This window comes from Nannobrachium achirus (genome assembly GCF_963921795.1).
Source record: "Nannobrachium achirus genome assembly, chromosome: 12".
Classification (NCBI taxonomy): domain Eukaryota; kingdom Metazoa; phylum Chordata; class Actinopteri; order Myctophiformes; family Myctophidae; genus Nannobrachium; species Nannobrachium achirus.
Window position 1 is genome coordinate 48234159 of NC_137832.1, and position 13336 is coordinate 48247494.

General features: G+C 42.0%; 1 protein-coding gene across 2 annotated transcripts; it reads right to left on the bottom strand.

The window, feature by feature from the left end:
* Positions 1–291: 291 nt before the first annotated feature.
* On the bottom strand, positions 292–12782 carry malt1 (MALT paracaspase 1). Of its 2 annotated transcripts, XM_080739011.1 has the most exons (18): positions 12609–12782; positions 11207–11373; positions 10183–10304; positions 9629–9776; positions 8869–9047; positions 8020–8116; positions 7505–7552; positions 6618–6641; positions 6375–6422; positions 5733–5936; positions 4819–4996; positions 4580–4651; positions 4224–4351; positions 3656–3805; positions 2848–3005; positions 2643–2768; positions 1914–2113; positions 292–1525 (listed from the first exon to the last, which is right to left on the bottom strand). In XM_080739011.1, the coding sequence occupies exons 1-18, from the start codon at positions 12776–12778 to the stop codon at positions 1204–1206; spliced, it is 2541 nt and encodes an 846-aa protein (XP_080595137.1). In that variant the 5' UTR covers positions 12779–12782; the 3' UTR covers positions 292–1203. The 2 variants fall into 2 exon arrangements, with proteins under 2 accessions (XP_080595137.1, XP_080595138.1); XM_080739012.1 differs by lacking the exon at positions 7505–7552.
* Positions 12783–13336: the final 554 nt, after the last annotated feature.

Consider the following 13336-nt stretch of genomic DNA (forward strand, 5'->3'; position numbering starts at 1 on the left):
GTCGCAACCTGATGTGAGCTTATAGATATTTTCTGCAAAGATATGTAGTGTATAGCTAAAATAGAAGGGGGTCTAGTAATAATAACAGTATCATCCAATTTATAGACAACACAGAATTAACTAGTATCAAAGTGTTGACACGGTGAAATGTTAAGAAGAGGGTTCGATCAAACCTTTGTAAAAGTACTGAATGCAACTGGATTTTGTAACTGCCAGCTTGTTTAATCATCTCAGTTTTTCATACTCTACCAGTAACTGTAAGACTTTATTACAGCTTGCAACATCGCCCACTTGTGGAAATAATAACAATTTAATTCTAAAGTATGTTTTGCTTCTGTTAATGTATTGTTGCACAAGCAAACATTTCTTGGTCACCAAGTAGAATCTATATATCTATACAGTAATCAATCAATCTCTCTCTCTCTCTCATATACTCTGAACAATATACATCTTAAAAATATATATGGGAAATTATCTTTTATCAAAAAAATAAAATAAAATCCCACCCTGTAGAACTTATTTCCAACACAGTCAAATCCTCAGTTCATTTATCAATTTGTAACTCAGTCAGAGTGTTACAAATGTAACATTTGTATACTCTCAAGACTTGTCAAGAGTAAAATGATCAAGTCTTCTCTTATGGGGGTTCCTGGCACGAAATCTTTCCAAATGGGGGTCCGCGGGGGTCCTTGACATGAAAATGTTTGAGAACCAGTCGTGAATTTGAACCAAATGCATCCATTTGTAACTCGGAGAGTGTTACATTTATGTACTCTTTATGAGTTAAAAGGGACTTTACAGCGTATACACACAAGACAAGACAAGTGTCCTCTGCACTTAGTGACAGCGTTCCTCTCCTCTCACTGTTTTTACACAGAAAAATCCTCTGTGTTAATAGGCTCTATGCACAGCAGCCATATTGGCAAGAAACTGGGGGGTGCGTTAGCACTGTTCCGCATTACACACATTACTCAGGCGTTGCGTTCGTCCAACTCTCAGTTTGAAAAAGGCAATTCTCTTGAATGCTGCCTTCAGGTATGGCCCGGAAAGGGGGCTTTTGCATTTCTTTCACCACAGTAAAAACTGCATTCATGGTCTGGAGAGGGTGCTTTTTACAGGCGGGTAAAAGGGCAGGGCCTCAAGCCCCCTTTGATGTCTATGTGTGCACATACGTGCATGGGTCCCGGCCTTCCCCTCTCCCTCTCACTGGTGCTGGAGCTGCAGACTGCTGATGAACACGGCCTGCAGCTCGTTCATGTCCTCCGTGGTCTCGATGGGGATGCTGGGCCCGCCCGGGGAGCCCACCGGGACCGCCTCACCGGAGGAGGCCCGACTGGCGCTGAGGTTGTCGTGATGGCAGCAAACCCTGCTGCTGCTGCCACCCCCAACCCCCAGAGCCCCCTGCAGAGGCTCGTAGACCTCCAGGTAGGGACTGGGATATTGGGGGGACAAGCGGCCATGGGCTAGCTGCTGCTGTGGATGATGGAGGTGGTGATGGAGGTGGCGCTCGGGTGCGGGGCTGTGGCTGTCACGATTAGAAATTTAAGTTGACGATTAATTGTCAGAGCAAATAATTGTGATTAAACAATTTAATTTGTGTTTTTGGCGTTGGAACATTGGAGATAAAAAACATAATTGAGAATAAAAAAATGTATATTTTGTTATACGTAAATAGCACAGGGCAGATTATGACAAATAACGTAAATATATACACACTGACATATTTAATTGTATTCCTTAAAATAGTGGAAATAGATGATCTACAAGCAATTCGTGGCGCGTTGTAAGCTTGTTGATCTGATTTGGAAAACGTATGAACCTTTTTCAACCTTTTTTGACGATTATACAAAACAACTGAGATTATCTCAAATAATTGCAACTAGGTGAGTATGTAATGCCTGTGCCAGGCCTACCCGGGGCTGTGGCAGGGGCTGTGTGATGGGCTGTGGGGCATGGGGCAGGTCTGCAGGCAGCTGCTGCGGCGCATGGCCCGGTGCAGGTCCAGCCTGGCCACCAGCGGCTTGCCGATGTCCACACTCCTGCTCCAGTGGACCGTCTCGTCTCCCAGCGCGGCGAAGGTGCCCTGTAGGCACACGGTGAAGACCAGATCCTCCTGCAAAGAGGAAGGACATCATGTATCACACATTAAGTAAGTACTGCAAGTACTGTAAGCCTCTGGAACCATAAGCCAGGAGCCTAGGGCTTGGGCAATATGACTTCAAAATCAACATCACGATTATATCATTTGCTGGGGGTTACACTAACTTCCTTTAAAACCGCTCTGAAAAAACACTTACAAGTGGCTGCCACTCAACACTGGTAACAGTAAACCTAGCCTAACCTTACCCTCCCCCTGACCCTTCTATTGTAAATGCCATTTATTTTGCATTGTATTTTTTTCTGATGATAACTTCTGCATAGTACTTTGTTATATCTGACAGGGCCATTCAATGGTATATGAGTTAAAAAAAAGGATCTCAATGTAAATAAGCTGCAGCTTTTCTGAGCTTATCCTTTTAGTTGACTGTGTACCAGTGAACTGTACTGTCATGCAACTGTACATTTTCCTATGCAAACTTCTAATAAATATTTCAATCAATCAATCAATCAATCAATAGGTGATAATGAGCATGTTTTTGTACCCGGAGCTTCTGTAGGGAGCTCAGTCTGGTGTACAGGCAGTGCTGGGGCAGGTTGCTGGACAGCAGGTAGATGCCCGTCTCCTCTGGAGTCTCTCTGTTCATCTCTTTAGGATCCACATCAAGGTCCTAGAGAAAGGAAGGGTGGTTGTTAGCTCTAACCCATTGAGACCTACAAATATCCTCGAAATCCTGACAGTTTTCTGACCGGGGGGAAGTCGGTGACGTGAGCCTGGCAGAAGGACATGTCGTCCGGCTTCTTGACAATGTAAGTGTAGATCACCAGCACGTTGGAGAACTCTGCTGCGAAACCCAACTTGATCTGAGCTCCACAGTCAAAGTCCAGGCGCATGGTCTCAGGTAGCTCTGGGACAAACACAGACAAACAACAAGACCTGGGTTTAAAAAAATACAAAAATAAAACTCCACTCCACTCCACAATTCCTCTGACTGGAGTCAGAACAGTTGGTTCACAAACCTCACAGAAAGAAGCAAAAGTTTTTAGAATATCTACTGTATATACCACTCGTCGATTATAGACACTATAATGTGAGTAAACTCCATGGCATGTTCGTTTCATGTTTTATGGAGTAATAACATACACACAGATAGATAACCAGTTAGCACTAGGCCTGTCACAATTATTACATAATCGTCTAATCGCAATTATTTGACATAATCGCAATTATTTGACATAATCGCAATTATTTTGTCATAATAGTCATAATCGTTTCCATGTTGAAACAACACGATGCGACGCGTTGTGAGCTTGATCACCTATTTCAACTATCAATGTTATTTTTTAAGTATAAAGTTGTCAAATATGTCAGTCATTTGTATATTTAGGTTATGTGTCATATTTGCCATGTGCAACTTCAAAGCCGACAAGCCAAAAATGTTATTGTCAACTACAAAAACACAACTAAATCATTAATTGCAATTAATTGAGTGACAATTAATCGTCATGTAAAATGTCAATAATCGTGATAGCCCTACTTAGCGTGCATGCATCTCACCGTGGACTTTAGCCCACTGGCGGCTGTGCAGCAGGGTCATGTCAGCGCTGTCGCCGGGCAGAACGGGATCGGTCAGAGCTCTCCTCTCTGATAGGCTGCTGCGGATCTCCAGGGCCTGCTTCCCCTTGGTGGCATCAAACTGGCCCATGTCTGCAGGACTCAACAGATGGTTAACGTCATTCATGTCTTCGCACATTACTAAAGAACTCCTGCACACTGTTTTCGGAAACCATCAAGACCTTGAGGCCCGATCCTACAAATGCCTTCTAAATCAGTAAATGGTAAATAGTGCATTTATACAGCACCTTTATCAAAGGCACTTTACATGGATTGTGCATTACATTCACCCATTCACAAACACATTCATACACCGATGGAAGAGGAAACCATGCAAGGCTTGCCTGGTTAATAAACCAGACCACACAACACCACCCCCTGGCGGTAAAACAAAGTGTGTGATAGAGGCTGGCACCGCCAGGCAAATGCAAGGCACCAACCTGCACACCAGGAGCAAATAGGGGTTCAGTGTTACTGGTGTTAGATAATGTAATCTCTAGTGTAATCTTACCCTCAGCTACTCTGTCCAGCATCACTGTAATCTTCTCATCGTCCAGCAGACGCTTCTTCAGAAACTTGACAAAGACGCCGTTGGTAAACCCACTGGAGCTCAGCTCAAAAGCTTCAGCGTCTTGGCAACTGAGTAGCAATAGAGAGAATTATACACGCCTCTTGACAACTGAGTAGCAATAGAGAGATTTATACACACGACAAAACAACGCTTCTCGTATGCTTTACTTACAATCACACTTTCAAAAGATTCTTCAAATTTTTGCTGATCTTCGATCTTCGCACATTTGTTATGTGATTAAGTATATAGGTCTTAAGTGGTTAAAATATAATTTGGTAATTTATCAATAAACTTACGTAGCGTATCCGAAGACAATGTTAGCCGTGACCCTCAGTACAATGTTCGGAGTGGTTTCATCGTGAATATTCCTGGAATTAAATACATTTAAATAAAAAACATTAAACATCAAGATAAGATCAAATCAATGAAAATGTCTTCTATGTCAGTGGTTTTCAATCAGTGGTCCAGGGACCACCAGTGGTCCTTGGGGGGTCCAACAATTTATGGACCTGTTCTGGGTTGTTTTCCCACTCACCTCTTCCTGCACATGTCCAGGAGGAAGACATTGAGGCCCGTCTCCTTCTCCTGCATGAGCTTGAGGATGCTCTGGACACACAGGCAGTTGGCAGAGCGGTATGGGTTAGGTGCGTCCACTGGCACCATGAAGCTGTTGCCATAGTTCTCATACCCGTGGCCGGCATAGTACAGCAACCCTAGGAATACAATTTACACTTTAGGCATTCAGCAAACACTCATACCCGTGGCTGGCATAGTACAGCAACCCTAGGAATACAATTTACACTTAAGGCATTCAGCAAACACTCTTATATCAAGAGCTGAGGGGGCTTTGCAATACTTATAAGACAAACGCACTTGAGAAGGGAAATAGTGAGGGGGAAAGTCTCATTCTGTATGGAAGTGATAGGTTTTTCTTTGTAATGCTACTGACTCTTGAAAACAAAGCATTGCATTGTGGGGGTTTGCCTACTTTAGAGGCAGAGAAGGGAGCTGACAGGCCCTTCTTAATGTCAATCAATCAAGTCACCTCAATTCAAGTGGCAGATGCTAAAATGAGAGGTTTTGTGAGTTTTGTTTATAAATATTTCTTTATATTTTAATTATATATATTTTTAGGGGCATGTCATGCCTACTAGTAGATCACAATCTACCTTTTGACCACCCCTGATGTAGTGCCTCGGTATTCTAGGATCATAGGTAAACCAAGAACCCTCATCAGAGATGATGAACCCTCATCAGAGATCATCAGTCTAAACATTATAATATAGGGTTAGGGTTATTATTAAATAATAATATGTACGTTGATATGTGTTCAATTTCAGGCTGTGACCTCCTAAAAATAATCATATTAGAACTGGGACCCCCCCAAGCACTTGGAATGTAGGAGTTGAGGCATTACATTTAGTCTGCCATAGACTACGGGTTCCATACCATACACTCCCTTGTGGAGCAGCAGCAGGAACTCGTCCACGGCGTTCCTCATCTCGGACTCGGTGAGGTCCAGCAGCGACACCACCTTGAAGTTGAGCTGCCGCAGCAGGTTGGTGAGATCGTACACGTCCACCATGGGAGCTTTGAGTTGGGGGTGGTTCTGGTAGGACAGGTTGCCTATCAGCAGGGCCACTTTGTCAGCCGCTAACACAGGAGGACATGGGAAGGAAAGACAGGGGAAAGTATGGGTATTTGTGTTGATCCCTGTGGGTAAATAACGTTTCTGTGCTAGCCTCAGGGGAGCACTTTGGGGGGAGCTTTTATGAGTTCAGTGTGAGACAAATGACTGTTAACCAGCAGATGTTTAGGGGTAGCTTGATTGGCTGATCTACTGTATAAGCTCATAATGCGTTGCATCACAACACATTGTGAGCTTAAAGATCTGTTATTTTCACTAATTTTGAGAATGTTTGAATTTTTATGGGAGGCAGGTTGAAACTGGTAATATTAAGGTTTGAGCCACAGTATAAAGTCATGGGATTGTCTACTACAGCTACACCATCCCCAAAACAACCTGTAGGGGTCAGCCTAGGACAGTATTCACTCCCAGGCTGACAAACAAATCCAGCACAAATAACTCACCATAAAGCTGTTCAGGTGTGTTATTTATGAAGAAGTCACTGGCACCTACTGAAAGAATGCAATAACACAAATAAAAACATATGATAGCACAACAGGCCTTGATCTTTGGAAAGAAAATAGTATATGATAATACAATACAAACAGAAAACAGAAAATACTTCTGATAATACTGAGGAACTCCGGTCAGCCATATGGGGTTTAAGTGTTTAAACAAAACCTTCAATGATTAAAACTGCTACTTACTTGATCCAAAGGCATACATGTCATCTAGGGAAACAGAAACAGAAGTATAAGTTACATATCTATTGATTGAGCATTTTTGCTAAGTACTACTACTACTACTACTTTCTCAGTTAGAGAACTGAAGAAATCCGAATCTATGGACGAGTGCTGCTTAGTGCTTAAGTGAGTAGGTAGTTAGAGCAACAAATGAAAACTCAAAAGGCCTGTTTATTTTCATTATTCAAAACCCAGAGAAAACAAATCACTCATGCAAAACAAAGAGATCCCACCATCTGAACAATGTGCTAGTTAGTATTATGAAGGACCGTGACCCACATGCAGATACAAAGTTAACACTTTAGTGTGTCGAGTTCAGGACACATTCCAAGTGATTACAGTTGTTAGGGAGTGTAAGTGATATGTTATTTTTGTCAAAAAGAATAATAATAATAGGAAGAGTAATATTAGTAATCATTGCTATAGAATGTTTGTTCAGTAACTAACAGGGTCTCCTCATTCTCTTTAGAAAATGGAAGATTCGTTTTCAGGTTATGATTTAAATGTGTAAGAGAGCTCGATTGAGTTCCCGTTTTGTGTACCGATTTCGGTGTTTCATTTCACCACTTGCAATTTCACTTGTTTATTATTTCTATCCTATGGGTTCTGTCTCCTGGTTGTAAAACTGGTATCCTGACTTTTACATGTATTTTCTGTTTACTAGACTTGAGAGCTGGAGAGGCTGGGAGACACCTGTTACTGAATAAAACACGATATAGCGATGATTGATTTAAAAATATAGAGCCATTTAAGACTAAGTTTAATAAAGCTATATCATGTACACCCCTTTAACCTTTTCATGCAGCATTGCCTCAATGTCTGAGCCAAGTGCCAGGCTCTTTCCACTCTACCTTCAGAGCACTCCATTGCCCCTGAAACCTGGACGGATATCCTTGGTCCTTATGGTCAGGAAGAAAGTAAATTAACCATTTTGTTTTGTTTGTTTTGTTTGCTAAGCCAACACAGTGATATCGCTTTTTATTGGGACTGGAAATGATGGAAATGTGGTTGGCACAAGATGATGTTGTAACATAGAATAATCCTGAGTGTTAAACTGCACTCAGGATTTCAGGTTTAAGGTTCTACCCGAGATTCAGACCAAGACTGCTGACTTCTCATGGTATGAGTTCTGAACCAAACAGGTTTCCATTCGTCTCCCTATCTTTTGGTCATTACAGAGAGATGAAAATGTTCAAGTCAGATCTAATCAGATCTTCAAGATCGCAGAGCGTTGCGATGTGACCCATCATAAGCTTGTACATTTTCACTGTACAACACTATATTTTCTAGCGAGAAAAAACAATGCCTACGGTATTAACACACAATATTCTACAGTGCACAACACAACATAACATAACATACGTACCTATCATAACGTCCACTTCACTGCTCCACATCCTCTCAGTGTTGCTGCTGATCTCACAGCGGTACCTGCCCTGGTGATCCAGCATCACCAACGGGATCTGTGGCAGTGTTGATTATGGCAGAATTTCTTACCAGTATTTAGTTTTAGTCATATTTCAGTTATATGAAATGTATTCGTTTTAGTTGACTAAATATACAGCAGATTTAGTCGACACAAATATATTTTGGCGGGCCTTGATGGCGTCGTAATGACTGATTTTACACTTGGTTGCAACTCAACATGACTGATTTTACACTTGGTTGCAACTCAACATGTTGTGAGCTTATCACAGACCTAGTTTTTATTTGTCAACAAAATTGTCAATATATTTAGTTTTAGTCATTATAGCTCAGTTTTTATTTTGTATTTTTATGTATTCGTTTTTGTCGCATTCCTAAGCCAATAATTTGAGGAGACTCTTTGTGTCTCCGTAGGGAACAAAGCTGGCTCTTCATGTCTCCATGGGGAACCACTGCTGGTCACGAAATTGTTGACTTGAGAATGTGACAAAAACAAAACAATATCCAAGAAGTCTCCATGAGGTGAGTAATCGCAGACCTACAAGCTTGTTAGGCCCGCTATTGTCAGTATGACTTTATTATTCGTTTTTACAGATTTTTTTTGTTTGATTTCCGTTTCGTTTTTAGTTTGTTTTACGATTGTATAAGTGGTATTAGTTATAGGAATTGATTAGTTTTATTGATTAGACAGTTTAGAAACATGTTCTAAGGTCTTATGTACGATATACGTCTGAAGCTGTGAATAAACAATGACAATGTATTGATGGCGGTGTAGTGGTCCTCCCCTCACCGTGAGTTTCCTCTTGGAGGCGTTGGGGAGGGGGACTCCGTTCCGGTGCCACTGGTAGCGAGGGATGGGCTTCCCCACGGCTCCACACTCCAGCTGTAAGGTTTCCCCCAGCAGCAGGCGCTGGGCCTGGGGTTGGACCACCACCCTCAGTCTGCCTTCCAGGGAATGGTAGCTCTGACCTGGATGGCAGGGAGGAAGAAGACCCCCTGAATCACTTCTGTTACAGACGCATCCACAGAGCGCTGCTCTGTAGCTGTGGTGTTGCGGTGCCAAGTGGTGCTGAATGACACAGCAGTTATGATTGCCGCTATGTGGATTCGGCCCTAGGCTGACTGAACTCCCAACACCACAGAACTTCCCTACTACCTGAACAAAGTAGTCATTTCCCTCTCTCTGCTCTGCCCACAAGACAGCAGAACGCCCCTCCCCCACCTGTGAGTGTGTTATACGTTTAAAGGCCAAAGTCCTGGACAAGAGTTGACGTTTTTCCCCATTGCACTTTTCCCTCCCGTTTTTTGCATAAAGTAATTTAAAGTATGTGCAAACATGACTCTGAGCCTCTATTTTATTGTGAATCTTGCCTCTTCTCCCCTAGGTTGCCACAATATACGCAGGCAATGCCAGATGTAGGAGCATCTTTGAACATTTCTGCCTAAAATGGCATTCCCAAAATTGAGACGTCAAGTTGAAAGTGCTTAGGCGAAGGACACCGGTTGCACAACAGAGTATAAAGGAGCCCCGTGTGAGCGTTGTAGCTCACCATGACATGTGGCAGTGTCCAGGACGTCCACCTGAGCCCACTGGCTGAACTCAAAGGCATCTCCACAGTTGACCCTGCAGATGTAATAGCCAGCGTCCTGCAGACGCACAGGGCTTATCATCAGGTCTGGGAGGGAGCTGTTGGGTACCTGTGGAAGGTGACATTGCAATGACATCATTATTAAATGGCAGAGTAGACAGCGGTTGTCACGTTTTACATTGCAACCGAACAGAAACGTGTGAAAACTGCCCAACATGAACATCCAAACTTGAGATCATCTTCCACAGCAGTGGTTCTCAACCTTTTCAGGCTGTGACTCTCCAAAAGATAATATTTTAATTGGGGACCCACCACCCTGACAAGCACTTGAGGCACTTGAGATTACGATTAGTTCCACAGGTAAATATTGTGAAAATAGCAGATCTACAAGCTCACGCAACGCCTCGCAATGCTTGTAGTTTGTCTATTTTCAAAATGTTTGCCTTATATTATTTGAACAAGCTCATCGTGGGCATCGAGTGAGTTGACACTGAGGACATGAACGTTTAGCTTACCTCCTCTTTAGTCTTGAACCACTGGTATTGTGTGGCAGTCTTTCCAACAGCGTAGCAGCTGAGGCGAAGCTTGTGGCCAGAGATGACAGACACAGACTGGGGCTGAACGAGGATCTGAAGACCTGCGTGTTCACAGTGTTGTTAAGCCTTGACTCTCACTGCACCACCTGTGTGTTTTGTTTACATGTGCAGTATAGTATGTATTTGATGTGTCTGATAATCCCATATGGGATGGGTCAAATATTGTCCTGACACAGAAATAAAATATTCATTCAAAATATTCATTGTACTGTTAAGCAGTAGTGGAAAAAACTAAAAAATTACTCTTTTTTTTTAATTAAGTAAAAGTATCAATACTGCAATATAGAAATACTCAAGCTCACAACACGTCGTGACACGTTGTGAGCTTGTAGATCTGCTATTTTCACAATTTTTGAAAACATGAAAATTTTTCAACATGGAAACTAATATAATGATTATGACAAAATAATTGTGATTATGTCAAATAATTAGATTAGACGATTGTGTAATAATTGTGACAGGCCTAAATGGACATACACACAAAGTCACATATTACAATTTAGGCATTTATCAGACACTCTTAATCCAGACCGACTTACAATAAGCAAGGTAAATAATAAATCAATACATCAATATTATTACATCAAATGCATGGATATATTAATCTAAGAAATTTAGAATTTTAAGTAGACCAAGCACCTAATCAGTATAAAACCTTTATAAAATCAAAAACTGTAAAAATACTATCGACATGTATGGTCATTTGAGGATAGGCAAGTGCTACGGTATAAAGTGCCATGGGCTACGGTGAAATCTGAAGAGGTGAGTCTTCTGACCACGGGGGAAGCTATTGGAGCAGCCAGCACCACTCAAAAAAAAAAAAAAGTGTGAGAAAGTATAGGCTGTCCAGTAGTTTATCAATGTATTGTCACACTATGCTGCTGTAACGCCTTATTTTCCCTTCAGGGATTAATAAAGTATATCTCATCTCATCTCAATTCACCTGGTGGCTTGAGGCACTGGATTGCCTCTGCGTTGCCGATGGTCTGCATGTAGTCCAGCAGGTGACCCATGGTACAGCCTCGCTCTGCCAGCAGTCTGAGCAGCGCGTGGCTGGGACTGCCCTCGATGTCCAACACCTTCAGGGAACACATCTCCATGTCCTCTGAACTACAAGGAGAGAGTCGACAACGTTAGAGAGTCAAGCGGGGCTTTTCAAACTTTTTTGACCCAGGGCACCCTGGCCTGTAAATAACGTATTCATCCACGGCACAGCACCCCTGAATTACACTGTTAATATTTAGAATCTTACATCCTATTACGCAACATAAATATGCACAACTTACACCTGAGATACAGTAGGCTAGATTAATATCCGTTTTCATCAAAACTGATTGAAAATAACATTATGTTTAACCACTTGAACCCCTGCATCCCTATACTGGGGGGAAGGTTTGCCAAAAATAGCAGATCTACAAGCTGCATTGTGAACTTGTAGATCTGCTATTTTTGGTGAAGAGAGTTGGCCGTAGATGGAAAAAGAACTCATCAAGTACAGTGCAAATCACGTCTGTTTTACCAAACATAGTGAAGTGATATTGATGAAGTGATATTGATGAATTCCAAATGTTAACAAATTATTCTGCGACACCCCTGGACTGGCATCACAGCACCCTAAGGTGCCACGGCACCCACTTTGGGAAACCAGCTGGATTAGAGAACATCTTCAGTGAACAGTGAAGATTGAAACAAACCTCTTTATTATACAATATCTCATTATTAGGCTATAGATTTTGGCCAGTGGATTAATTTGACTATTATAGGCTACTAGTCAAATTATGCTTTACTTCTTCATCTTGCTGGGGACCGACTAGAGTCCCCTCAAAGATCCCTGGGGGTCTTCTCGTTCTCTGGTCAGACCCCTTGCAACTGAACTTACAAGCCCCAAAAATCTTTGACTGTAACTTAAAGTCATGCTGTGCTAGAAAAATAAATAGACACATAATAAAAAATAAAGTATATATATGAAATATATATGAATTATATTAAGTTCAGATATCCAGATCCCTCTAAAAAATATATAATGTGTAAAAGTTCATGACACTTTCATATATTCATATTTTTTATGGCATAGGCCTACAGCTCATGAAAATCAAAAGCCATAAGTCAAAATATTACAATATTACACGAGACCACTAAAAACAAGGATTTATAATACAGAAATGTCAACTTCTGAACTGAAGTCAGAGTCCATCAGTGTGAAGTTTCCTGATCATTTGGGGTGCTATCCTATGGCATCAGCTGCTTTTACTTTTTTTTAAACACAATATTTGTTTTTATCGTTTTTTTAGAGGGATCTGTATATTTAGTTCAACAGAAAATAAAGTAAAAGTTTACCTACTAACCTGACTCGAAAGCGTCTATCACCGCCCACCATCTCTCCAAGTTTACGCCATCCTTTGTTGGTGCCACCGGTGGTTTGGTCCAGGATCTCACAGAGCCTCCGCAGGACGGGCTCCTTCAGGAGGCTGAGCGGAGCGGAGCGGTCCACCGAGTCCGTCATCTGAGCACTCATTTCGGCCTTAAAATCTATCGATCACCGCCTAAACACAGCCATAATTCCAAGACAGTTCAGACTTCACTCAGAAAGACTCATTTACTTCCTGAAAAAGAGAATCACAACACGCCCACACGAGTTGTTTCTCTCTCCCGGCGGCGTGGCTGGTGAAAAAAGAACTGATCTACAAGCTAACAACGCTTCGCGCGGCGACGCCTTGTTAGCTTGTAGATCAGTTCTTTTTACCAGCAGCGTCAGCAGCAGCCTCTGTCTGCGCACCGTTTTTTGGCTCACCAGCGGGACGTGCAGGTACCACACGGACACGGTGCATAATCGCATAGCTCGGAGGGACAGTCCGATCGTCATTGGCTGGCTGGTTGCCGAGCAACCTCTTAATTTATTTTTGTTCGCACAGATTAGATTAAATTTAGATTAAACTGGAGCGAGTAAACTCAAACATTTGGCTTCACATAGAACAGTCAGTGTTTCTTAAACTGTTCTTTTACCAACTTTTTAATTTACAACTAAGAACTCTGATGTGTAGTGAACTGTGAAGTGCAGTAAAACTCTTGTATT